The sequence below is a fragment of the Nuphar pumila genome, chromosome 17 (genome assembly GCF_984573655.1).
Source record: "Nuphar pumila chromosome 17, dmNupPumi1.hap1.1, whole genome shotgun sequence".
NCBI classification, from domain to species: domain Eukaryota; kingdom Viridiplantae; phylum Streptophyta; class Magnoliopsida; order Nymphaeales; family Nymphaeaceae; genus Nuphar; species Nuphar pumila.
The window spans coordinates 62,731,739-62,758,678 of NC_143265.1; the positions used below are offsets into that span (position 1 = coordinate 62,731,739).

General features: G+C 36.2%; 1 protein-coding gene across 2 annotated transcripts in view; it reads right to left on the reverse strand.

Annotated features, from left to right (window-relative positions):
- Positions 1-26,940, reverse strand: part of LOC149812036 (Protein kinase superfamily protein) — a 110,046-nt gene that overhangs the window by 12,843 nt on the left and 70,263 nt on the right. For both annotated transcript variants that reach the window (XM_089993160.1, XM_089993161.1), the window contains exons 14-18: positions 15,417-15,467; positions 10,876-11,017; positions 10,675-10,719; positions 4,573-4,674; positions 4,421-4,462 (exon numbers count right to left, since the gene is read on the reverse strand). In XM_089993160.1, the coding sequence (XP_089849286.1) occupies positions 4,421-4,462; positions 4,573-4,674; positions 10,675-10,719; positions 10,876-11,017; positions 15,417-15,467 (382 nt within the window). The remainder of the gene's footprint in view (positions 1-4,420; positions 4,463-4,572; positions 4,675-10,674; positions 10,720-10,875; positions 11,018-15,416; positions 15,468-26,940) is intronic.

Consider the following 26,940-nt stretch of genomic DNA (forward strand, 5'->3'; position numbering starts at 1 on the left):
TAATTAAATCCACTTGGGAGTGGACCTAGTGGGGACCCTAGATTTGGGTCGACCCATTAGGTCATGGACCTAGCTCCACTTGGAATAGATCCAAGTGGAGGGGGCGCCCAAGGCAAGTGGCCAAGTGGAAGACCAAGTAGGTAAGCAAGTGGGAGACCAAGTGGGCAAACAAGTAGGAAAGCAAGTGGCCAAGTGGATAAGTAGAGGAGCCAACCAATCTGAGTGACCCATGTGGAGGGAGAGAAGCTTGGAGAAGCTTCTACTTCTCTCCATAGGGATCGACCTCCCTAGTGGAGGTAGGGGACAAGGTGGGAGCCACCCAATTAGGGTAACCATGAAGAGAAAGTGAAGCTTTTAGATGCTTCTCACTTCTCCTCTAGCTGACACACCCTCTTTCTCTCTTAATTTTGTTAAGCCCAACTAACCCTAGCCTAACTCTCATCTACTTATAGGCCCCATTTTTTCCTCTCATCATCTCATCTCACCTCTCCTATTGCACTCTTTGAGTTCATATGAATTTTTTATCAATTCAAATCATATGTAGAAACTCAATTCTCAAGAAAAATTGGTCCTGCGAAGTGATGGTGGTGGTGAATACATGTCAAATGACTTCATGTGTTTTTTACATGATAATGGTATTAAACGTGAGTTGTCCTAGAACTTCTCAACAAAACGGAGTTGCTGAACATAATCATTGGCATGCAGTTGAAACAACCTTGACAATGATGCATGATGCAAATTTGAAAGCTGGATTATAGCCAAAAGCTGTTGTGTAGTCGAAAGCTTTCCACACAACAGTTAACTTGATAAACAGAATGCTCTTATCTACTCTTGGAAGAGAATAGACTTATTTTCTGCTTTATGGAGCGCATCCGGACTACTCTCGATTGAAAGCATATGGCTGACAATGTTTTGTTTATATTCACAGTTTCTTGAGAAACAAATTATCTCCCAAGGCAACAGTTTGTCAATTCCTTGGATATGATGACAGCATGTTACTTTTCATGAGTATATGTGTGGCAGCATGCAACAGCCAACTAATCACAGCCTTTTGCAATCGTTTTGGCCTTCATCTCGTAGTGTGCCAAGTGCAGAAAATCATAGTGCTGCTGCACCTTTACCGTTTAACACAATTGATGTCCTTCCTTCTCACAGCATATGGGCAGTCCATTCCACACAGTTTCCATCTTTTGATCATGTTTATACCAGAAGAAAAATGGTACAGTAGCCTCCTGTTTGCCATGGAACAACAAATAACATGACATCATCGCAGTCTGAAAATGTTGTCTGTGCAGCAAAATGTGTCTCACATTGTTCCTGTTTTGGATCAGCCACAACAGTCTAGCGAGTCAGTTCTTAATCATACAACAAATGCATCTTTAGATGCGAATGTTCCGGGTGCAATTCAGCAACAAATTCATAGCAGTCTGACCACTCATCCTTCAGCCAATCCTTCTATTTGTATGTCTACTTGTGTGAGAAACCCACTAGCTAGATGGGTAAGCTATGAATCATTCTCTCTGGACTTTTATAATGTTTCAGCCCTTGAACATTTCAAGAAACCAAGTCTTTTGCTGAGGCAAGTCAAAATTCTCATTGGATAGAGGCGATGAATGATGAAATTGTTGCACTTCATGAGTGCCACACATGGGACATCATTCCTAGACCTACATACAAAAATGTTGTTCAATGTCGTTGGGTGTATAAAATCAAGCGTAAATCGGATGGTAGCATTGAATGCTTAAAAGCCAGACTTGTAGCTAAGGGCTACACTTAGGAGCATGGGCTAGATTTTAATGAGACCTTCAGTCTTGTAGTTCGGATTGGAACATTCAGAATTATTTTATCATTGGTTGTATCACATGGATAAAATTTATTTCAGTTAGATGTTAAAAAAGCAAATTGCATGGAGATTTATGTGAGGAAGTGTATAATGGAGCATCCACATGGATATCCAGAAGGAGATCAAAACACCACTGCATTGAGATTGAAAAAGGCCATTTATGGTCTTAAGCAAGCTTCTCGAGCATGGTTTGACACTTTTAGTATTATTGTGAAGATGCTTTGTTTTGAGAAAAGTCATTGTGACCTTATTTGTACAGAGAGTACAGTCCGACATCACCATTATTTTAGTCTATGTTGATGACATTATTATTTCAAAAAATAGTGATGACAAAATTACTAAGTTAAAGTCGTTATTAGATGGGAAATTTCACATGGACTTGGGACTTCTTCGATTTTTTCTTCGACTGCAAGTGGACCAACAACTACATCGTCTTGTCCTTGCTCAGCAAAAATATACTCGCGACATTTTGCAGCGGAGTGGGATGTTACAATATAAGCCCGTAGATACTCCAATGGTTGTTCACTCACATTTTAATGCAGATTCAATAGACAATCATTATTTGGCTGATCCTGAAAAATATTGAAGTATTGTTGGATCTTTTCAGTACCTAACATTTACTAAACTTGATTTGATCTTATCTGTAAATCAGGTATCTCAGTACATGCATAGGCCTCAGACAAGACACATGGAAGCCGTGAAACGTATTCTTCGATATATCAAAGGTACTCTTTATGATGGGCTCATTTACACTAAACCGATTGATGTGGATACTCATCATTCTATTAAGGTGATTGCATATTCGCATGTTGATTGGGCCAATGATCCCATGATGAGACGATCCGTTACTGGCTATGGAGTTTATTTAGGTTTTCACCTCATCTCCTGGGCAAGCAAGAAACAGAAAATCATTGATCGATCCGAGTATCGGGTCATGGCAGTCGTTATTGCTGAAGTTGCATGGATCAAGCATATTTTATGTAGTTTACATCAGCCCATTTCCAGTTCTTTATTGTATTGTGACAATCACAATGCAGTTTCTATTTCCACTAATACGGTTCAGCATGAAAAAATGAAACACGTGGTGATCGATCAACATTTTGTCAAAGAAAAAGTTGAATCCAAGGAAATACACCCTATATTTATTTGGGGAGAAGATCAAGTGGCAGATTTATTTACCAAGGCGCCTCCCGTGAATCGGTATTGGTTTTTAAAATCCAAATTGTCTATGGTTCTTTCCCATGTTCAGTTTGAAGGGGCATGTTAAGAATATGTTTCGGATCTGATCTGGATTTGGATCTAGCTTGTATCATGATTAATTATAACACATTGTAAATACCCAATCACATCAATGGTATTCTTGTAATCCTTCATAACTTAATACATATAGCAAAATGCCACCCACAATAGGGCAAGACGTCAGTTTGAGATTCACCATCTTCTCCTTCTCTTCCTCTTTTGTCTGTTGTTTGTCCAGGAACCTTATTCCAAAGGTGTCTTCACAACAGACCCGTATAGAGATACGGGTGGGAATCATATTGGAACATCCCATAGTAACGATGTGTATCGTACGATACAAACAACCTTGGTTGCGACAGTTACTAGAAGACTTTGGAGTTTATATAAATGAACCCTCAAGACTATGTTGTGATAACAAAAGTGTTGTCTATATTGCAAGCAATCATACATTTCATGAGTGAACAAAACATATTGAAATGGATTGCCATTATGTCCATGAAGAATTCCTGAAGAAGACTATCTCATTATCACATGTACCATCTGCGTATCAACAAACAAATTTGTTCACTAAGGCGCTAACGTCTCAGAGATTTCACTTTTTGCTTGGCAAACTCTCGGTTATCATTCCGTGAGTTTGAGGGGGAGGTGTTAGAATATGACATGTGTGCTTCTTGTACATATATATGTTCATATAATATATATATATATATATATATATATATATATTTTCTATGTATATATATATGTATACATATACATATACATATATATATATTATGTTTGTGGTTGTAATTTGTTGTACCCTCTAGGGATATTTTGGACTTTTGACCCTTGTAATAGGAACATCCCATTAGGGGCTAAACTGTCTTTTCATATTTTTTATTTTTCTATTTTTATATTGGTAACCTTTGCTATATTTTCAAGGGCATTATTGTCCTCGACAATATAGCCGTTGGGGGCTCCCCAACGGCTATAGTTCTAGCCTTTGGGAGTTCCCAACAGCTATATTGGCAGCTCCTCACTCCCTATTTGTGTATAAATATGGGACTTCAAGTCCCTTGTATGTTATGCATTTTGTTTGCATTCAATCTTAATAAAAGATCATATTTATTATCTTGAGTGTTAGCCCTTTATGGCTTTGTGTATTTTGCCCATAACTGGCTTTTGTGATTGAGCACCTTGTAGCCCTTTAGTGGCATTGTATTTGTGCACACCTTGTTTTATTACATATTCATTCAAAAAACATGATGTTTAAAATGAACATTAACATAGACAACAAGAAATTAAATATATACAAACACTACCAAATACCACAGAAGCAAAGACCAAAAGATCTACCTTTGTTGTTTCTGTAAGGAGTATATCCCTCAAAAACTCACCCTGCAAGACATAAGTGCATGGTTATAAGTGGTGAGGTTGAAAATAATTAGAGTAGCAATAGTAGCAGTAATGATGATGATCATTAGAAACTTATGCAGCATCAGCAGCACCTTTTCACTCAAAGTAAAATAAAGTAGCTGCCTTGCAGCCATCCTAGAGTCAGCATCCTCTTCTGCACCATTCCTTCCGAAAACTGTCCTAGAACGGAGAGACTGCCACAAACACAAAGAATATTAGTGTGAACAAAATGGAATTTGACACATGGATATAAAATAGGATCCATGGATACAACCATCCTAGTTTTTGCCAAGAATATCAGCCTAACCTTTACAATGTTGTTATTCATTGTTTTTGTCAAACAAAAAAATATATAATAGAAGAATATGTATATAACACTTTTTCTGTGACTGGGAACTTCATGGACCAAGCATGCTGTCACATGCTTAGCCATTTTATGCAAACAAGTTTACACATGAAATGAAATGGGGATCTTCGAAACACGAGCTTTGATTAACAAGAGCAAGTGTCAAGAATGACACTAAAGCATAACCCTTAAAAAGGGTATAACTGGAAACAAAATAAAAATAAAAATGTATTCTTTATTGATATGAAAAACCAATTGCTTAAGAAGCATTGGAGTGAAATACAAGAGGGGCTGCACCCCTTTATATACACAGCTGAAAGAGGACTCAATAGAGCTGTTGGGCACAGTCCAACAGCTCTATTTAGAGCTGTTGGAATGTGTCAGTCCAACAGCTCTATTGCTAGTCAAGTCTGGACAGGACTTGACTAGCAACAGTCATTCTAGTTCAAACTGAACTAGATGACATAAAGACAAAAAATAAAAATAAAGGAAAAAAAATACAGAAAAGAAAGAAATTAAAAATGTATTTATATATATATATAATAATATAATATTATTATATATACATATATGTACAGTTTTACATTTTAACACTCCCCCTCAAACTTACGGTACAATGAGCGAAAGTTTGTCTAAGAGAAAGTGAAATCGGGGAGCAGCGAGAGGCTTTGTAAAGAGGTCTGCTAACTGATATTCTGAAGTGACATATGGCAGATCAATTATCCCGTGTAGATATTCCTCTCTGACGTAGTGACAATCCATTTCGATGTGTTTGGTGCGTTCGTGGAATGTTCTGTTACTGGCAATGTAGATCGCACTTTTGTTGTCACAACACATTTGTGAAGCCTTTGTTGCTTCAACTCCCATGTCAGCAAGCAGTCGTCGGAGCCAAACTACTTCCATGGTCGTGGTTGCCATGGCTCTGTATTCAGCTTCGGTGGATGAGAGAGATACATTCTGCTGCTTTTTACACCTCCACGAGATTAATGATTCCCCTAAAAAGACACAAAAGCCAGTGGTTGAGTGTTTGTTATTGGGATCACCTCCCCAATCAGCATCAGTATATGCAATTAAATCAAGAGAAGAGGAGGAAGATAAGAAAAGTCCTCGTGAAAGAGAGGACTTGATGTATCTGATAATACGCATGACTGCTCCCATATGAACAGAAGTAGGAGCATGTTGAAATTGACTTGCTGTATGAACAGCATGTGCTATATCTGGTCTGGTAATGGATAGATAGGAAAGTGCCCCGACAAGCTGTCTGTAAGGAGTAGGGTCTGCAAGAAGTTCTCCATCATCAATCTTCATTTTAACATTAACAACTTCTGGAGTGTCAACTTTCTTATCATCAGTAATACCAGACCTGAAAACAATATCAAAAGCAAATTTAGTCTGAGATAATAAATATCCTCTAGGAGAATAAGCAACTTCAATGCCTAAAAAATATCTCAACAAGCCCAAATCAGTCATTTCAAAATGAGATTTAAGAAGTGTTTTGATTGTTTCAACTCCCTGTTTATCGCTTCCGGTGATGATCATATCATCCACATAGAGAAGAAGCACAATGATCCCTGCATCAGAATTCTTAATAAACAAAGCAGTGTCAGTTAAACAGAATTGAAAACCAATATCAATCATAACACGACTAAACCTATCATACCAAGCTTTTGGTGCTTGTTTAAGTCCATAAAGAGCTTTTTCTAAGCGAAGGACTTTACCCTTAGGAATACTTAGACCAGGAGGGGGTTCCATATATACTTCTTCAACTAGCTTTCCATTTAAAAAAGCATTTTTGACATCCATTTGAAAAATAGACTATTTTTTGATAGAAGCTAAGGCAATTAAGGTTCGGACAGTAGTCATACGAGCCACCGGAGCAAAGGTTTCTTCATAATCAATCCCATATTCTTGGGCATAACCTTTGGCTACTAAACGGGCTTTATATCTTTCAAGAGTACCATCACTCTTGGTTTTAATTTTATAAACCCATCGACATCCTATAGTTCTTCCCTGGAGGAAGATCTTGAATATTCCATGTAGAAGCCTTTTCAAGTGCATCTAATTCAACTTTCATGGCTTCTATCCATTTGATATCATTTTTTGCTTGAAAATATGTGGATGGTTCTTCATATGAGTGAATTAATGCAATAACTGCCCTATATGTGGGTGAGAAAGACTCGTATGATACAAACTTTTCTGGAGGCCTCGAGATTCGGGATGATTGTCTAGTTGGAATGTTAGAATATTTCTCAAGTGCACATGGAGTATTAGACTCTTGTCGCCTGGAATATTGAATACTAGTATCTCTATGAACTTCTTCATTTTCAACATTAAGATCAATAATTCTTGGATCATCATCAAAGTTACAATCAAGGTCATATTCATCAGATGTTGATGTTAGATCTAGCAAAAAGGAGTACTCAGTGACGTCTTTTAATTTTCTAAAATCAAAGAAGCTCTCCTTTTCAAGAAAGGAAACATTTCTAGACACATATAGTTTATTATTTTTGAAGTCAAAACATCTATAACCTTTCTGGTTTTCAGCATATCCTAAAAAAGCACAGGGAATCGCACGAGGGGAAAGTTTATCATTTTTGTCAGTAAATATGAAACATTTGCACCCAAATATTCTTAATCTAGAGTAATCTGGAGAAATGTTCATAAGTTTTTCAATGGGAGTGATATTTTGTAACGAAGAAGATGGCATCCTATTAATGAGATAGGTGGCAGTTAAGGCAGCTTCTGCCCAAAAGTCTTTAGGGACTTGATTTGCTATTAATAAAGTTCTAGTGGTTTCTATAATATGGCGATGTTTTCGTTCTGCCAGTCCATTTTGTTGAGGTGTATAAGGACAAGATCTTTGATGTGTGATGCCATGCAATTTAAGCTAATTTTGAAAATCTGTGGATAAAAACTCTCCCCCTGAATCTGTGCGAAAAATAGTAATATCATTTTGAAATTTGTTTTTAACCATATTATGAAAAGTTTGAAAGTATGAAAATACTTCAGACTTATGTTTGAGAAAGTACATCCACGTATGTCGGGAGAAATCATCGACAAAAATAACATAGTAAACAAATCCTCCTTTAGAAATTACTGGTGCAGGACCCCAAACATCCGAGTGTATTAATTCAAGTGGTCTTGAAGAGAAAAAGGTTCTGTTCTGAAATGGTAATCTTTTCATTTTGCCGAGAATACAATCTTTACAATCAAATGATTCAGAGTTACAAAATTTCCCTAGATTTGGAAAATGTTGGATTTTGGCTATATGTGGGTGACCAAGTCTCTTATGCCACAGTTCCAACTCTATTTTTTGAATATTATAACAAAAAGCTTTCTTCGGCATTTCCAAAAAATCCATGTAATAGAGTCCTCCTTCTCTATGGCCTTCCCCAATCAGCTTGCCTGACTGGCGATCCTGTACCCAACAACCATGAGAAGAAAAAGAAATATTACACCAATAATCAGAAATTTGAGATACAGATAAAAGATTTAAATTTAATTTGGGAACATGTCTAATTTCTGGAATAAAAAAAAATTTTGTTTTATAAATTTTTTCAAAATCTCCTATTCCTTCTATTTCAAGAAAAGTCCCATCAGCAGTAAAGACCTTTGACACACTTGTTTTATTTTTAACACATTTGGATAGACTTTGATTATTTGGGGTCATATGAAAAGATGCACCAGAGTCAAGAAGCCAAGAAATTTTACCTAAATCAGAAAAAGATGAGGCTGCTGCGCCGGTTGAAGCTTCAGATGAGGAAGAGGCACCTTTGATGAGAGGCTGAAGGATCTCCATTAGTTGGGCCAGGGAAACTGGTGCATCCTGATCTTTAGGCTCCGATCCAGCAATTGCAGCTCTTTTTTCTGTCAGCTCCTTAAGTTTGGGACATTGTGGCCTGTAGTGTCCCGGTTCATGACAGTGATGACAAATAACTTTCTTCTTATCATAGTCACCATTTTGTCGGTTAAAGTGAGGAGGCCTATATGATCGAACATGATTCCCTGGTCTAGACACGGCTAAAACGGAATCATCTTCAATTTTTAAAGAACCTTTCCGGAGACGATTTTCTTCCATTGTTAACTCTTCAATAGTTTCAACAATAGAAGGAATTTTTCCCCGGTGAAGTAGGGCCGATTTAGTGGTTTCAAATTCCGGCCTTAATCCAGTGATAAACTGGTAAAAATGTTCAACATCGAGTTGTTTCTGACGAAGCTCGATGTCTTCGGCACAATGCCACTTTGGTTCTAAAAGGGAAAGTTCTTCCCAAAGTTCGGACAACCCATTGTAATATTCACGAATAGTTTTGTCTCCTTGTGTCATCATTCGAACTTTTTCTTGGAGGTTGCACACGTGTGCAATATCTTTAAGGGAATACATATTCTTAAGGTATTCCCATGCCTTATCGGCATGATCAAATTTGGCAAGACTTGAGCATTTTTTAATGTCAACGCTATTGATAAGCCATGACATTATCTTCGCATGAGATATTCTTCATTCTTTCCATTTCTTCTCGTATGAGGCAATAGCCTTGATTTTCTCTTCTTCCGATAGAGGGACGTCTTTATCTCCCTCCTTTTTAGTAAGAGATAGCTTAGGTTCCGAATCGGAACCATCCACAATCCCCCATAAGCCTTTTCCCCATATATGGTGCTTCATGATTGAAGCCCATGTTACATAGTTCGTATCGCTTAGTTTCATAGGCATGATGGTGACTTTATCATTGTCATCCATCGATTACAAGGAGAGAAAGAATAGGGATAGAAGAGAAACAAGAAGGAAAATGAGAAAGAAAGAAAAAAAAAAAACAATACAACAAGATGTGAAATCTTCTCCAATGAAGTGATAAAACACTTCTCTTCAAGTGGCGAACACTTTTGCAAACGGGCACGGAAACCGAGGCAGCTTTTCCTCAAGATTTAGTACTTCTGCGGCTCTGATACCATGAAATGAAATGGGGATCTTCGAAACACGAGCTTTGATTAACAAGAGCAAGTGTCAAGAATGACACTAAAGCATAACCCTTAAAAAGGGTATAACTGGAAACAAAATAAAAATAAAAATGTATTCTTTATTGATATGAAAAACCAATTGCTTAAGAAGCATTGGAGTGAAATACAAGAGGGCCTGCACCCCTTTATATACACAGCTGAAAGAGGACTCAATAGAGCTGTTGGGCACAGTCCAACAGTTCTATTTAGAGCTGTTGGAATGTGTCAGTCCAACAGCTCTATTGCTAGTCAAGTCTGGACAGGACTTGACTAGCAACAGTCATTCTAGTTCAAACTGAACTAGATGACATAAAGACAAAAAATAAAAATAAAGGAAAAAAAATACAGAAAAGAAAGAAATTAAAAATGTATTTATATATATATATATAATAATATAATATTATTATATATACATATATGTACAGTTTTACATTTTAACAACACACACTGTTCTGGTTAACCAAAAATCAAATGAGTCACATTATGCCCGAGCAGAAAAGTGAACATTAATGGAAATAATGTCTGACAAGGAGGGTACTTTGAGAAATTGGAACAGATTTTAGAAAATCCGGCCACTCTACTTAACAAGGGAACCACGTAATCCCTAAGTTCTTCCATTATCAATGCAAATAAAGCAACATACAACTAATAAGAGAGAAAAAATCATCCCAAAGTTAATGATAAATACAAGCTCACTTTTACATACTGATAAATTCCCTAGCTCAATTTTACTTGGTTACAGTTGCTTCCATTTCCAGTTCATTGTTTATAAGAGGCAATGATTCATATTAACCGTTTTACCGCATGTACACCAGAAATATAACTTGAAATGTTAGTGAGCAGTGTGAGAACTAACCTCAGTAAGCAAAGACTCCAGTCGGTCAATTCTAAACGTGCCACCCTAAAGCAACAAAATTGAAGGATTGAATCATCATTCATAGAAAGACATTTTACTATTTTACATAGCCTATATTTGAATGTATTACTTTACAAGAACCTTGTAAGGCAATTGCTTACATCATCTTTGCAATAAGACAAAAAACAGAAAGAAGTTTACCTTATAAAGGAGGGTTTCAAGAGTAGACCTGATGCTTGGAGAAGCATCAGTGAGTACTTTTCGAGCAATCCATGGGTACGCGCTACTTAAAACTTTGTAATTTGGATCAAAGCTTAGAGCAATTCCTTCTAACACAGCAAGGCTGAAATAACCAAGACAAGTTTGGAGTCAATATGACCAAATAAAAAAAATACAAGCTTCCTTCAAATCATTAAGGAATCAAAAGGTAAAAGTCAAGGAAACGTGATCAGTGACTAAGCAGCTAGAACACAGACCTTGAGGCTATCCATGTCAGTTTTGGATACCAAGCAGTTGAAGGACAAAAGCGAACAAAAAAGGATGTTCATGGAAGCATTACTTCTACAATGTTCGATAAAACTAATGTGATAGGAAGCAACCATGAAATTATTCACCTTTAAAACGCACTCCCACACATGCACGCAAGCACATTTGTTAAAATATGTATTTGAGTGTGTATATATATGAACACATATATGTTATGTATATATATAAATATATATACTTTTTATTCTTTCTTATTTTAGAATGTATATTTTAGGGTTTTGTTTGTCCTTTTTATTCTTGTCAAGGGCAAAATGGTCATTGACCACAATAACCATTGGGAGCTCCCCAACGGCTATAAGTGGTCTCTCTCTCTCTCTTGTTTTGTCTATATATATGGGACCTCTTGTCCCTTGTAACTCAATGCATTTTATGTGCATTTTTAATATTATTAAAAATATTTATTTTGTATCTGTGTGCCCTCTTGTTAGCCCTTTAATAGCTCTTGTGATTGTGTCCATTTGTAGCTTGTATTTGTGCCTCTTATGAGGTGTGTGGGCCCATATCATACTTCAATACATGGTATCAGAGTTTTGGTCTCTTGATTCTTGTGGACAAAGTGTTTGGGTGGACGTGAGCCTGTGGATTGTGTGATCGTGAGTTAATGGTGTTCAAAGGAGCTTTGTCATCTACCTCTCTTTTATCTTGTTTTCTTGCTCATTATCATGAGTCAATCACCTCAATTCCCATAAATCTTAATGACACCAATTATCTGATGTGGGCTGCTATTGTGAAGTCTCACATTTGGAGCAAAGGGCTTGGTTGATGGCACTGAAAAAGAGCCAAAACTTGTCCTCTCCAAAAGCGGCAACAGAAAAGAAGTTGCACTTCAAGGGAAAGACAAGAACAAAGCCGTTGTCGACCATGAGAAGAGATGAAAGGAATGGAAGATGGGACATTCCAAAATCATGGCATGACTCATTCATAGTGTATATATCAAAAAGTGTACAAGCTTGGCAAAATTTGACTATGCAAGTGATGCATGAAAATAACTTAAAGACATGTATTCCTTGAAAGATATTGGACATGTATGCAATTTACAAAACAAAGTAAGGATTATGACCCAAAGAGATATGAGCAATATAAGAATATTACAATGCTTTATCCCTTCTTTGGGACAAATTAGCCTTACTTAAGGCCAATGGCATTGTCCTATGGACATAGAGCTTTGTGAGAAACAAGTAAAGGCAGAGCATTTCTACCAATTTATCAATGGTCTTAGACCCGAATTTAAGGGTACTAATTCCGCTCTTCTCCATAGAGGTGGTGTTCTCTCTATTGTAGAGAATCTTGAAGAACTATGGAGGAAAATAGACTAAAGAAACCTTCCTCTAAAGATGAAGATTTTGTGTTAGCTATGCCAAGACCCGGAAATTATACACAAGCCTCCTCATTTTGGAAGATCTCACAATGACTATGAGAACAAGAAGAAGATAATTTGTCACTTTTGCAACGAACCTGAACACATCAAACCTCTTTTCTTAAAGAGAAGAAAAGGTGGCGTATGTGGGTTCCTTGTTCGAGAAAAGTAGCATTGATGAAGGCTCAAAAAGCATTGGATCAATGTCTTTCTCAATTAATGGAGACTTTGCAACCATTATTCAAAAATCAATCTTCTTCACTCCTTGGTGCAGTGGTGTCCACATGTGTTGATCTTGGCAAGTCTTCTTAGATTCTTGATTCTGGCGCTTCATTTCATATGACTCCTAATGAGTCCCTGCTATCTAAATGTTATGATAATCCTAATGACTCCTATATATCTACAGCCGATGAAACTTCTTTAAAATAAAAAAGCTTTGATACTTTAAATGATTTTTCTAAAAATTCTTAAAACTTTTGTCCTAAATGTTAGAATAGTACCAAAATTAAATTTAAATATTTTATTGGTTTCTCAAATTACCGATCAAGGATGCAAGATCTCATTTTCATCTAGTGGTTGCTTGGTCCAGGATCTCCAGTCTGAGGGGGCGATTGAGCGAGGCCATAGAAGAGGGGATCTCTATTTCATGGACAACCTACACTTGCCAAATCAAACTTAATGTAATTTTGTTGAAAAGAAAGATATAGAGAATTGGCATAGGAGATTAGGAAATACTAGTATGTCTGAATTACATTTGTTTTCATTTCTTGAAAATTGTAATCGAAAAAATTTGGTTTGTAAAGATTGCATTCTCAAAACAATGAAATCCCTACCTTATGGTTCAAACAATTTTTTCTCTAAGGAATCATTTGAGTTAATACATTTGGATGTATGGGAACCGGCATCGGTAATGTCTAAAGGAGGAGTGTCATATTATGTTATATTTGTTGATGATTATAGTAGACACATGGATATATTTTCTTAATTATCACAAATCTACATTCAAGGCCACTAAGGGCACAAACACATGCCAAGAAGGCAAGAAAATATAAGCCACTAAGGCTGATAAAGTACACTTTTTAAATAAATAAATAAATATATATAAAGAGAGAGAGAGAATTTCATTAAGCTCACAAAGAATGCATAAAGAAAGACATTATAATATCCAAAGAACAATATGATCCTATAGATCTATGTGAAGAATCAAGGAATCTTCGATCATAAGCAAAAGCCTATTCAAAACCAAAAGTGGACAAGCATAAAAGTGGTCACTATGGACGGTCCCACAAAGGGGATACACACAAAAGAGCACACAATAACACAAATATTCTTGATAATTTTTTTTAAAAATGTATATTTAGAATGCAATCATAAACCCCATAGAGGAGTTCAACATAAATACCACAAGTTTCTAAGTCATGATCACAAGGAATAGCTTCAACAAAAGATAACAACCCTTAAAAACGAAAACACAAGAATTTGAGGTCATACATAAAGACATATTTTGAAATTTACACCACGAAGTGCTCAAATAAAGCATCTAACTGCCAAAAACACATGCTCAAGAACACTAGATCAAATATGTACATATTAAATAAAGAGTGTTCAAAAACCTAAGATTCAAACTAGATATTATAGAAGCCACATATATAAATAGCATTTCACAAAGTCAAATAAATAATATAAACCTTATAAAACATTTAATAAAGATCTTTTTCCAACAATAAATTTGAAAAGCATTTAAAGGTTTAGCTTTAAAAAGTAAAATGATTTTTCAAAGATAAGAAAAATGAGTGTTTTCTCATGTGTAATGCATGAGATAGACAACTCAAGTAAAAATAATCATATATATATATATATATATATATATATACAGAGAGATTTAAGATAAATATTGGATCAAGATCTCTCTTGAATCCAAGTCATACATTGATCATGATTCCTTCATGAAGCACGAGCTCGAACCAAAGAGTCCCAAGACCCAAAGAGGCAAAATACCAAGAAAATTTTCTTGGCTCTGATACCATGTTAGGAAAATTGTGAATTGTCTAAATCTAGGTTTCAAACCACACAATTACCCTATCAGCTTTAGATATTAGGTTTAGCCCTCTCTCCATCTTAGGTTTTCTTGGTATTAAACCTTAGGAAAACCCAAGTTTATTTAGACTGAGTCAAAAATCCTAGAAATATCTCATAATATCCAGATATGAGGTAGGAAATCTTCCAAAATCCAATTATACCGTGTTGGAGTGCTTGTGCTCACTGAAAAGCTTGTAAGGATGGTTACCTAAGCCCGTAGTGCATGCTCGCTCCTCTCTTTTCTCATTATTTCATTTTATTTCCTATCATTTCTTTGTTTTTAATTAGTTTTCGTGTAGATTTCTCATTATTTACTTCTTTTTCTTGTGGTCATGAGCATTGGTGGGGTTTTACTCCACCAAGGCAAGTTTTGCTTGTGTTCAAGGGAGCGCGGGAGGTACGGAGGCAAAAGGGAATTCTGATAGAGGTGTGTGATCTTGCAAAAAGTATCCCTTGTTGGAGAAGAAGAAAGGTTCTTTGTTCGTAGGAGTGGCAGTCCCATGATTTTCAAAGCTTAAAAACTAGTGCATATCCGAGAGGCTATCCACAATATAACATGAAAATAAAGCATAACTAGGACTGGTATCAATGAATCGTCAATAAGATTAAATCTAATTTACAAACTTCAAGACTTTGATAAGAACAACAAATTTTCTTTTATTATGATCCAATTGACAGGAAGTTTTCCAACATGTGTGCATCCAGTTGCATATGGTTAAATGACAAAATAAAGAGGATCCACAAGATACACAATTAGTACCTTCGAATAACCAGTGAAAAGTAAGATGGTATTTGAAACTTAAACTTGTACCTGCATGTATGCTTAAACAATTCAACTGGTAAGAATTTAACCAAAAAAAAAGTATCTACAAGATCAGAAGTAGAAGGCAATGATATTGCTGTCCAGTTTGTAACTAAAAGGATAGTGAAAGCTTAGCAGGAACGGATGGTATATCACATACAGATGGAGATCAAGGCAAGTGTATGTGACTATAAACTGCTAGAAACGGAAATTTTGATTAATAGCACAAGTAGCATTCATGACATAGCCAAAGCATAATGTAAAAAACTGTACATGATTATGAAGCAACATCCTTAAAATCTAGAAAATCAATGGCTACAGATAATAAGCAAGGGTGTGTGTGCATGCACCGGTTACTTGGGATACAAACTCCATGAACTGACATGATCAGTCTGTCCTCAACTCTAACCTGAATGGAATATCTCATCCCAATAACATATGGCTGGATAGACAGTACAAAGATATGCTGCACTTTTCTGCAGGAGCAGTTATAACATTTGAGAAAAAGAACCAAAATAATTGATTAAATTTCTAACCTAGCATCATATAGAAAACCCTGGGCATACTGCTATTCATCCTGATCCATTCAAATTAATCATTTAATGTACTAGTAAATACGAACTCTAGATAGCGGTTGTACTATTAGCATAGGATATCAAGATCAAGCTAAGTACTAATGGTGTGCACACGGGTGAGAGAGAGAGAGCTCCTTTTCATGTAATTGAAAAATTCATGCGGCATAAAGATTTATGAAGTGAGTATACATATCACAGAAAAGAATACATAAAACAAAATAAAGTTACAGGAGATTCACAACATCCAACTCAAAGTTAGAAGATCCACTCGTTTGCATCACGACCAGCATGCTGCAGCTCATGATCCACAATACTCCAGTTTACCATGGTCATTGTAGAACAAACTCTCACCCAGAATAACAGGGTTGATAGGGGAGTTACCAACAGACTATCAAATTTGAATCTTCTATGATGCACACATTCCATAATGGCTGCACACAAGAGTTATAGAGAGGTGGAACAGAAAGATGAGTACACATTTCCTTGAAAGTTCCCCAAACTGTTTTCATTAGGAATGTGCCTCATTGTATTTGTAATAGAAGTCTCTAACGCCCCCAAGCGTACATTATAAGAATAACTATATTAGCTGAGTATTGCAAGCACAAGATAATGCAAAATTAATAAGAATACACAAAATAAAAGAAAAAAATTACTTTTCTATCCCTCGCTGATTGTTGGAATATCTCACCCCCATCAAACCGAGCATGGTCTAGGACGATAAATTTGCTTTTAATGATCATTGTGCCATATTGAAGTCGAAGAGATAGTCATGATGTTGGTAACCAGTGACCCTATCCCCATGAATCAAAGCTCAATCGCCGGATTTTCTACCTTCTCATGAACAAAATGCTTGCCAATTTTGATATGCTTGGTTTTGTTATATTGAATCAGAATCACAGATACGAAGATCGCACTGTGGTTGTCACAATACAATATAGACTTGCTAGGCCCTTGAGGGAGAGAAGTAAGAGATGTTGAATTCATGTTACTTCAGTTGTTATAGATGCCATAGAATGGTATCTAGCCTCTATATGAATACATACATATGTATGAATACTTATACATTTAAATATGTATAAGTACATGTGTATGCTTGTCTATATATTATATATTATGTATATAATAGTGTTAGGATATAATAGGTGTTTGCTATATCATAGACAATGTGCTACAGATACATTGGTCTCTCTTATGTCATGGGTAATGTGCAGTTCGGCTTGGGAACCTTTTTTTCATCTTTTCTTTTTTGGTGCTTTGTTTTACTCTTCAAACCAAGGAGATCTGCCCATTACAGTGTCTAATGTGTCCAGTGCCGCTTTTCAAATGTATCCATTCTTTGTACATTTTATCCCTGATAAAATTCTTTGTTCTTTTTAAGTTTCGAGTGTGCTCTTTGGCTCTTGTGCCCTTTTCAAATGTATGCATTCTTCGTACATTTTATCCCTGATAAAATTCTTTATTCTTTTTAAGTTTCGAGTGTGCTCTTTGGCTCTTGTGCCCTTTTCAAATGTATGCATTCTTCCTACATTTTATCCCTGATAAAATTCTTTGTTTTTTTTATGTTTCGAATCCTAATAAAATTCTTTATTTAAGTTTGTATACATTCTTTGTACATGTTATCCTTGATAAAATTCTTTATTTTTTTTAAGTTTCGAGTGTGCTCTTTGGCTCTTGTGCCCTTTTCAAATGTATGCATTCTTCGTACATTTTATCCCTGATAAAATTCTTTATTTTTTTAAAATTTTGAATCCTAATAGAATTCTTTAATTTAAGTTTGTATCCATTCTTTGTACATTTTATCCTTGATAAAATTCTTTATTTAAGTTTTGAGTATTCTCTTTGGCTCTTGTGCCAATGTGGTCTCTCTCTCTACTTCATTACATGGTATCAGAGCCTTGAGCTTTTTATTCTTGAAATACTAGTGATCGAGGTGTTCCTGTGGATCTGAGCTTGTGGTGTTAGTGAAGCCTTGCTATCCACCATCCTTATTCTCCTTCTTTCCCTTTTCCTTTCACTCTCATTTCTTTGCCATCATTATGGAGGACAAAGAGTTTATCACCACCATTCTCGTGAAGCTTAACGACTCCAACTACATGATGTGGGCTTCCATGATGAAGCACCGTACTTGGGGTAAAAGACTATGGGGATTAGCCGATGGAACCAAGAAGGAACCAAAGCTAGTCCTCACCAAGAATGCCAATGGAAAGGAGATCGCACTTCAAGGAGATGACATGAACAAGGTCGTTGTTGACTATTTATTTGCAGTTTTACAATCATTTGCGAGGTGAGAGATGTGCACCGCTTGTGGTTGTAGTTGGTTTATATTGTCAGATAACTAGTATTGCTAGTGCATGGTCACTGGTATGGTTATTGCTGACATTTATGTTTGATCTCTTGCCCTGTGCGGTGATACACTTGAATTTTGAGGATTTTGAGTGAGAGGGCAAAGAGGTGGTTGCTTATGGTGAGCAAATTGGTCGTGAGATTTGCAAATATCATTCCTTTTGTTATGTGAGATTTTTAAAATCCCTCAATGAACTTTCTAATTCGTTCAATTGCTCGTTTTTTCCAGTATGGAAAATTTTATACATTGAGAATTTTTCATGCATTATTATGTGCATTGAATATGCTTTTATTGCATGTTGGATATATATGTTGACAATATTTAGATTTCTTTCATATTGGTTGTCTTGTGTGTTTTGTATGAATTTAATTAATTTCTCATTTATTGTAAACTCCTTTGAGTTCTTACATTTGATATACATGTTGTCATGTTTTGCTTAATGTAATTAATGAGTTGATATGTTCCGGGCCTAGAGGGTTTGTTAAAAATAAAGTGTAACATATGTATATATAGAATAATAATAATATATTATTATATATATTTTTTCTCTTTATTATTTTTCTTTTCTTTATTTACTATTTTTTAAATATCTAGTTCAACTTGAACTAGATATACTGTTTAGTCAAGTTCCTAGTTGGAACTTGACTACAATATAGTCATTGGACCCTTGTCCAACGGCTATATCGACTCTAAGGAGAGCTCAAAATGAGCTCTCCTCCTCTCCCATTTTGTATAAATAGGGGTGTTCCCCTCAAGAATGTAATTCAATGCTTTTTAAGCATTTTGTTTATTAATAAAGATTTTTATTTTATTATTGTATTCTTCCCTTTATACCCTTTCATGGGTTTTGCATGAAGTGTCTTTTAGACATTCTTTTGATAGACTCAAGTGCTTTTGTGGAAGACCACTATTTCATTACATGGTATCAGAGCAACGGAAACCGTAGATCTTGAAGTGCTTCCGCCTTGATTTCCATGCCTCATTTGCAAAAAGTGTTTCATCACCTTGTTCTTGGCTCAAGAAGATTTGTTTGAAGAAAGGAAGACTTGCGCTACAAAAATTTGTTTGGTTCTTTTCTCTTACTCTTTTATCTACTCTTTTATTTTCCTCTTCTCTCGTCTATTCCTCTCTTACCCTTGTAAAAGATGGATGACAATGATAAGATCACCATCATACCCATAAAGCTAAACGATACTAATTACGTAATGTGGGCTTTGATCATGAAGCACCATATTTGGGGAAAAGGATTATGGGGTATAGTGGATGGTTTCGATTCGGAACCTAAATTATCACTTACCAAGAAAGAGGGTGATAAAGAGGTTCCTCTAACGGAAGAGAAGAAGAGCAAGGTGTTAGCCACTTATGAAAAGAATGGAGGATAAGGCATGCAAAAATTATGTCATGGCTAATAAATAGCGTAGACATTAAAAAATGCTCTAGTCTTGCTAAATTCGAGCATGCCGATAAAGCTTGAGAATATCTCAAAAATATGTATTCCCTCAAAGACATTGCACATGTGTGCAATTTACAAGACAAAGTTCGGACAATGACTCAAAAAGACAAAACCATTCGAGAATATTACAATGAGTTGTCTGAACTTTGAGAAGAGTTGGCTCTTCTTGAGCCCAAATGGAATTGTGTCGAAGATATCGAGCTTCGCCAAAAGCAACTCGATATGGAACATTTCTATCAGTTTGTGAATAGTTTGAGGCCGGAGTTCGAATCCACCAAATCGGCCCTTTTACATCGTGGAAAAATTCCTTCTATTGTCGATATTATCGAAGAGCTTACCATGAAGGAGAATAGGCTCAGAAAAAATACTTCTAAAGTTGATGATGATTTTATTCTAGCAGTGTGTAAACCTGGAAATCATACACGCACTTATAGGCCGCCTCATTTTGGAAAACAAAATAGTGACTTTGACAAAAGAAAAGTCATTTGTCATCACTGTCATGAACCGGGGCACTATAGACTTTAATGTCCAAAGTTAAAAAGAAGAGACGAAAAAAGAGTTGCATCTGTTGAATCTGAGACAAAAGATCAAGATGCACCTGTTTCTATAGCTCAATTGATGGAAATTCTTCAACCTCTTCTCAAAGAGGTATCATCTTCAACTGAAGCCTCAACTGGAGCAGTTGTTGCATCTCTCTCCGATCCAGGTAACTTTCCTTAGCTTTTAGATTCTGGTGCTTCTTTTCACATGACCCCAAATGTCGATAGCCTATCCGAATGTCTTAAAAATAACTCAAGTATGTCAAAGGTTTTTACAGCCGATGGTACATCCCTTGAAATTAAAGGAGTAGGATGTTTTGAAACTTTTCAAAAATATAAAAAAAAAATTATTCCAGAAGTTAGATACATCCCTAAACTAAATTTGAATCTCTTATCTGTTTCACAAATAGCTGACTATAGATGTAATATATCCTTCTCTTCTCATGATTGTTGGGTACAGGATCGCTAGTCAAGGAAGCTGATTAGGGAAGGCCATAAAGAAGGTGCACTATATTACATGGACTTTTGGAATTGCCCAAGAATGCTTTTTGTTATAATGTTCAGAAATTAGAATTAGATTTATGGTACAAAAGACTTGGCCATCCTCACATATCTAAAATTCAACATTTCCCAAGTTTGGAAAAATTTTGTAATTCTTTGTATACATCATCATATCCAACAAATTTGCATACTTGAGCCTTAGGTAAAAACTTATCATGGAGGGAATTATGAATGTGCACAAAACATCTACTTCCAAAGGTTCTTAAAAAAGAATAACCAGGGTGATGCCCATGAAGCATAAAATAGGGTTAATATCCTCCAAGAGGAGTGAGAGGCATGCGGTTAATCAAAAAGGTGGTTGTGTGAAAAGCCCCCGTCCATAGACTCAACTGAATTTGGGATTCCTCTATATGAGTGAGTGTTGTTTCAGATATATGTCGGTGCTTTCTCACAGCAACCCCGTTTTGCTGAGAGGTTCTCAAACAAGACAGCTCACGTTTGATTCCATTATCATCGAGGTAATTAGAAAAAGTTGCAGACACATATTCACCACCACCATAATTATGGAAACGTAATATTTTGCTAGAAAACTTATTTTCAACGAGAGTTTTAAACTTTTAAAAGACAGACAATACTTGATCTTTAGTTTTCAAAAAATAGATCTATGTATAACGAGAGAAATCATCCACAAAAATTACACAGAAACGAGATCTAGATAAGGACATCACGGGTGTTGGATCCAAAACATCAAAATCTATTAACTCAAGAGGAAATGGAGCTCTTTTATTAGAAATATTGAATAGGAGATCATAGCTCTTACATACTTGACACTGAATACATGACAAAGAACGACCGTTGGACTCATTCTTTAAGGGAATAAGCCCTTTATTACATAAAATATCAAGAAAGGTAGAATTGCAGTGACCCAATCCCTTGTGTCATAATAAAACATCATTATTGAGGACGACTTCATCTAACATTAAAACTTGAGGACGACCAACAGGAGCTTCATTGAGAACATATAACTCTCTGCATCTTTTTCCTTCAACGAGGTTTCGCTTCGTATGAATATCCTTTACAGAGACGGAAGAAGAAGAGAAAGAAATACTACAGTTAGATTAATCAAAAAGTTGAGACACAAAAACAAGATTACACTTATGGTTAGGAACAAGAAACGTATTTGAGAGATGAAACAGATCATGGGAAGTGTAAATGGTGGCAGTTCCAATGTGGGTAATGGAATGTGCTTTTCTATCACCAGTGACTATTTTTCCACTACCGCGATAAGGAACAAGATTTGAGAGTTTACCTGCAACACCGGTGACATGATGTGTTGCACCTAAATCTAGAAACCAAGCACTCAGCTATATGGTTGGAGGAGTGAAAGAAGCTCTACAGGTGGGCTGATCTGAACTAATAGGCCACTGAGAACCAATAGGGGGCGTGGGCTAATGATATTTCCCTGTTATCCATGGTGAACCATAAGAATTTTTAATGCCATGCATGCCAACCTGGGAAAAGGCTGCACTCGAGGAGTTCATATCCTGAGTCTGTCATGGAGAGAAGGAGGATCCAAGCCCAACAGCTGCATTATAGGTTGCTGCTTGTGGACCTCTTCCCCCTGTCATACTGTTGACCCGTGGTGCAAACTGACGAAAACGTGTTGGATAAGTAACTATAGGAGGACAATATGTTGGAACATATCTTCGATAACAATTAGAACATGAATATCCCTGCTTTCCACACATCTGACATGTTACATTCTGACGATTTCCATTTGGATTAGGAACATTTCAATTGGGAAGAATCCTTGCATTCCTGTTATCATATTGATTTCAGCCTCTTCCACATCCACGGTTTGAGGTGGCAGCCATCATTACCTCATGGTTCGGATAAGAATCCTCTTTCTTGGATAAGATACCAAAGTTGGATTCAAATTCAAGTGGCACGGATCTAAGTTTGTCAAAATTACCTCTTTTCTCAAGACACATATACATAGCCTTAAACATGTTATGGTCATCACCGAATCCACGAAGAGTCTGGATAAATACATCTTCATCTGTTGCGGGACTGCCTATGTCTGCCAGTTGATCTATAATGAACTTCACGCGATCAAGAAAATATGCCACTGTCGTTGCCTCTCTTCACTTATCCAAATTTAGATTTGAAGTGGTATACTTTAGGAGTAGATATATGCTCATACCACCTATGTAATACTTCACAAAGTTCCTTTGCAGTTACCCCTATCGAAGTATGCAGAAGCACTGGTCTAGAAAGTATTGTCATGATGAACGCCACTACCATTTGATCATTCTTGAACCAAGTGACGTAATCCAGGTTCTTAACATAAACCATCTCATCAGAATCACCATCTTTCGCTACCTCCTTTTCCTTTTCTTTTGATTTTTCTTTAGTAACCGGCATGAATTCCAAGGGTGCAGCTATAGAACCATCGAGGTGTCCCATCAAATCGTGACAGAAGATGAACAGAATAATTTGCTTTTTCCACGTTATGAAATTGATTTCATCCAACTTTTCATAAAAGTTGGTTGAGAAAAGAAGGCAATGAGAAGACATTTGGAAGAAGATGAGATAATTGTTCGGACTTAAAATCGATTTTAGAATCTGAAATATGGAAATCGATTTGAGTTTAGAATCTCAAATATCAAAGAAAAACTGTTCACGCAAGTTCTAGTTTTTTTTTTAACTTGCGGATCTTGGAGAGGGTATGTAGTATGACAACTACTCAATATCCACCTGTCACAGGGATAATGAGCCCATGCTTTATAAAGTTTATGAAATATTGGATAATATGATTGAAAAAATACAAGTTGTAGTTTTCATATACATTCAATTTTAATTAGAAGATAGATAAGAGCAACGCTCCTTTGCATTGCATGACACATTCTATCAATCCCAAATATTATGCAAAGAAGTGGCAAGAAGGTGGTGTTGGTCGTGTCCCTTCAAATTTAGACCTAGAGCTATCAAGGCATAGAAATATTGTATGGCAAGACTTTATCGAGAATCACATAATATAAATCAAGTCACAGAAAAAGAGAATATAGATCCTATCATATGGTGGTCAGCATATGGATCATAAACACCTCTTCTCCAACGTCTTGCATTCAGATTGTTATATCAGTCTGCTAGTTCATCTTGTTGTGAAAGAAATTGGAGCATATATGCTCAAATCCACAACATGAGGAGAAACAAACTCACCAGCAAGCATGCAGAAGATTTAGTCTATGTTCATTCCAATCTTCGATTACTTTCGCAAACCAACGAGGAATACAGATACTAATTACTCTCTTAGTTATTTCACTATTTCTTAGTTTCTTCATTTAAATATGCAATTATTTAACATTTTCAAATTAGGTTTGTTATGAAGACAAAGATCATCCAAATTTTAAGATGTAAACCCAAAGGAGTGTGACTTAGAGGGAGAGCGTGATTTCAACATTATAAATATGAACTTATCTGAGCCTACTCTTCCTTATGATGAATTTGATGACAAAGCAAAAAATTATTAAGATCATTACCTCATCGTCATATACATTGCATAGGATATGCTTTTGGTATATAATTATGCAGTGTTTGCTTCTTTTATTAGTATAATTTACTTCTTTTCTGCTTTAGTTGTTTGATTGTTTTCATAATATATTTAGGTTGATTTAATTGTGGGGTTAGTTTTTATGATGAAGAATAGAATTTTAGATTGTTAATTTGATTTACTGCATGCATGATGAATTGATGATATGATAATTGCTTTTTATTTCATCAGTGTTACTGTTAACTGTTAAAAATTATATATATATACCCTCCCAGACCAAGTTTTTTTAAAGTGCGGCATCACCGCACCCGCAACTATGTGACATAGATATCCACCAAATGAAAAAAATGATTTTATTTGGTTTTGGGACAAAAAAATGTGAATAGGAAAAATAAAAGGGAGGGCTCTCACGTTATGATAGGCAGAGATGAATCAGATCTGATTTGAGTTAGATCTACATAGAATATCCAGAGTTTAATTTCAATCAATGAAAAATTCAGATCAAAGAATACGAAAGATTTGGAACTATGTCACATAAGTGTAGGTGCGGGTACGGGTGCGGATGCAGCACTTTAAAAAAACTTGGGTGCAGGGGTGCAGTGACGATATATATATATATATATACAACAACAACAGCAACAACTACGCCTTCATCCCAAAACAATTGGGGTCGGCGATATGAACCAACAAAGAAAATCAGTCTGGGTCTTCCACATGAATCCTTCTCCTCCATTCATTTCTATCCAATGCCATGTCCTCGGTGAGGTTCAAAGCATTCATATCCTTTCCTATCACCTCCATCCATGTCTTCCTAGGCCTACCCCGACCTCTTTTAACTAATATATTTTCTCATTTCTCCATCCTTCTAACTGGAGCATCATTAGGCCTTCGTCGAATATGTCCAAACCACCGTAAACGATTCTCTCTCATCTTATTTTCAATGGGTGCAACGCCTACCTTTTTACGTATCTCCTCGTTTCGAATCTTATCTTTTATTGTATTTCCACACATCCATCTCAGCATACGCATCTCAGCTACACTCATTTTTTGAATATGATGTCTCTTGGCAGCCCAACATTCCGTACCATATAGTAAAGCGGGCCTAATAGTCGTCCTATAAAACTTTCTCTTCAACTGCAATGGCATTCTACGATCGCAAACACTCCAGTTGCACTCTTCCATTTCATCCACCCAACCTTTATCTTATGATTTACATCTCCATCAATTTCTCCATACTTTTGAATGATAGATCCCAAATATTTGAAAGAATCATCCACCGGTATTTCTTTCTCACCAAGCTTCACTACACTCCCATCTCTATTTCGTTGCTTACTAAATCGACATTCCATGTATTCTATCTTACTCTTACTCAACTTAAAACCTCTTGCTTCCAATGTCTGTCTCCAAAATTCTAACTTAGCATTAACCCCAGCTCTAGACTCATCAATCAAAACAATATCATCAGCAAACAACATACACCACGGCACATTTTCTTGAATTGATCTCGTAAGCTCATCCATCACTATAGCAAATAGGAAAGGGCTTAAAGCAGATCCTTGATGTAACCCAACCGTTATAGGAAAATTGGTTGTCACCCCTCCACAAGTGCGGACATTGGTTACTACTCCTTCATACGTATCTTTAATTATACTAATGTACTTGAGAAAAACATCTTTCTTCATCATTGTCCACCAGAGAACGTCCCTAGGTACTCTATCGTAAGCCTTCTCCAAATCAATAAAAACCATATGCAAATCTTTGTTCCTCTCTCTATTTCTCTCAATAAGTTGTCTAAGAAGATGTATAGCTTCCATAGTAGATCTTCCAGGCATAAAACCAAATTGATTCTCCGATATCATGACAACCTTCCTCAACCTAGACTCAATCACCCTCTCCCAAAGTTTCATAGAATGACTCATGAGTTTTATACCACGATAGTTTGTGCAATCTTGTATATCACCCTTATTCTTATATAGAGGCACCAAAGTACTCTTCCTCCACTCATTAGGCATCTTATTTGTCCGCCAAATCTTGTTAAAAAGATTTGTCAACCATTCTAAACCTTTCTCTCCCAAGCATTTCCAAGCCTCGATAGGTATACCATCTGGCCCAACTGCCCCTCTTGATTTCATTTTCTTCAAAGCCTCTGCAATTTCTTTCTTTTGAATCTTGCGCATGAAGTCACGATTCATCTCATGAAAAAGAATGGAAAGTCTCCAAGATCCTGAGCATGACTTTCATTAAATAGCTTATCAAAATAATCTTTCCATCTCTCCTTAATCTCTTCATCTTTGACTAAAACCCTTTGCGTTTCATCTTTGATACATCTAACCATACCCAGATCCCTCGATTTCCTATCTCTCATTTTTGCAATCCTATAAATATCCTTCTCACCCTCTTTGGTATCCAACTTGTCATAAACCTCCTTATATACCTTATCCCCCGCGTTCCGAACTACTTTTTTAGCTTCCTTCTTTGCTGTCATATACTTCTCCAAATTCTCATTATCACGACTTT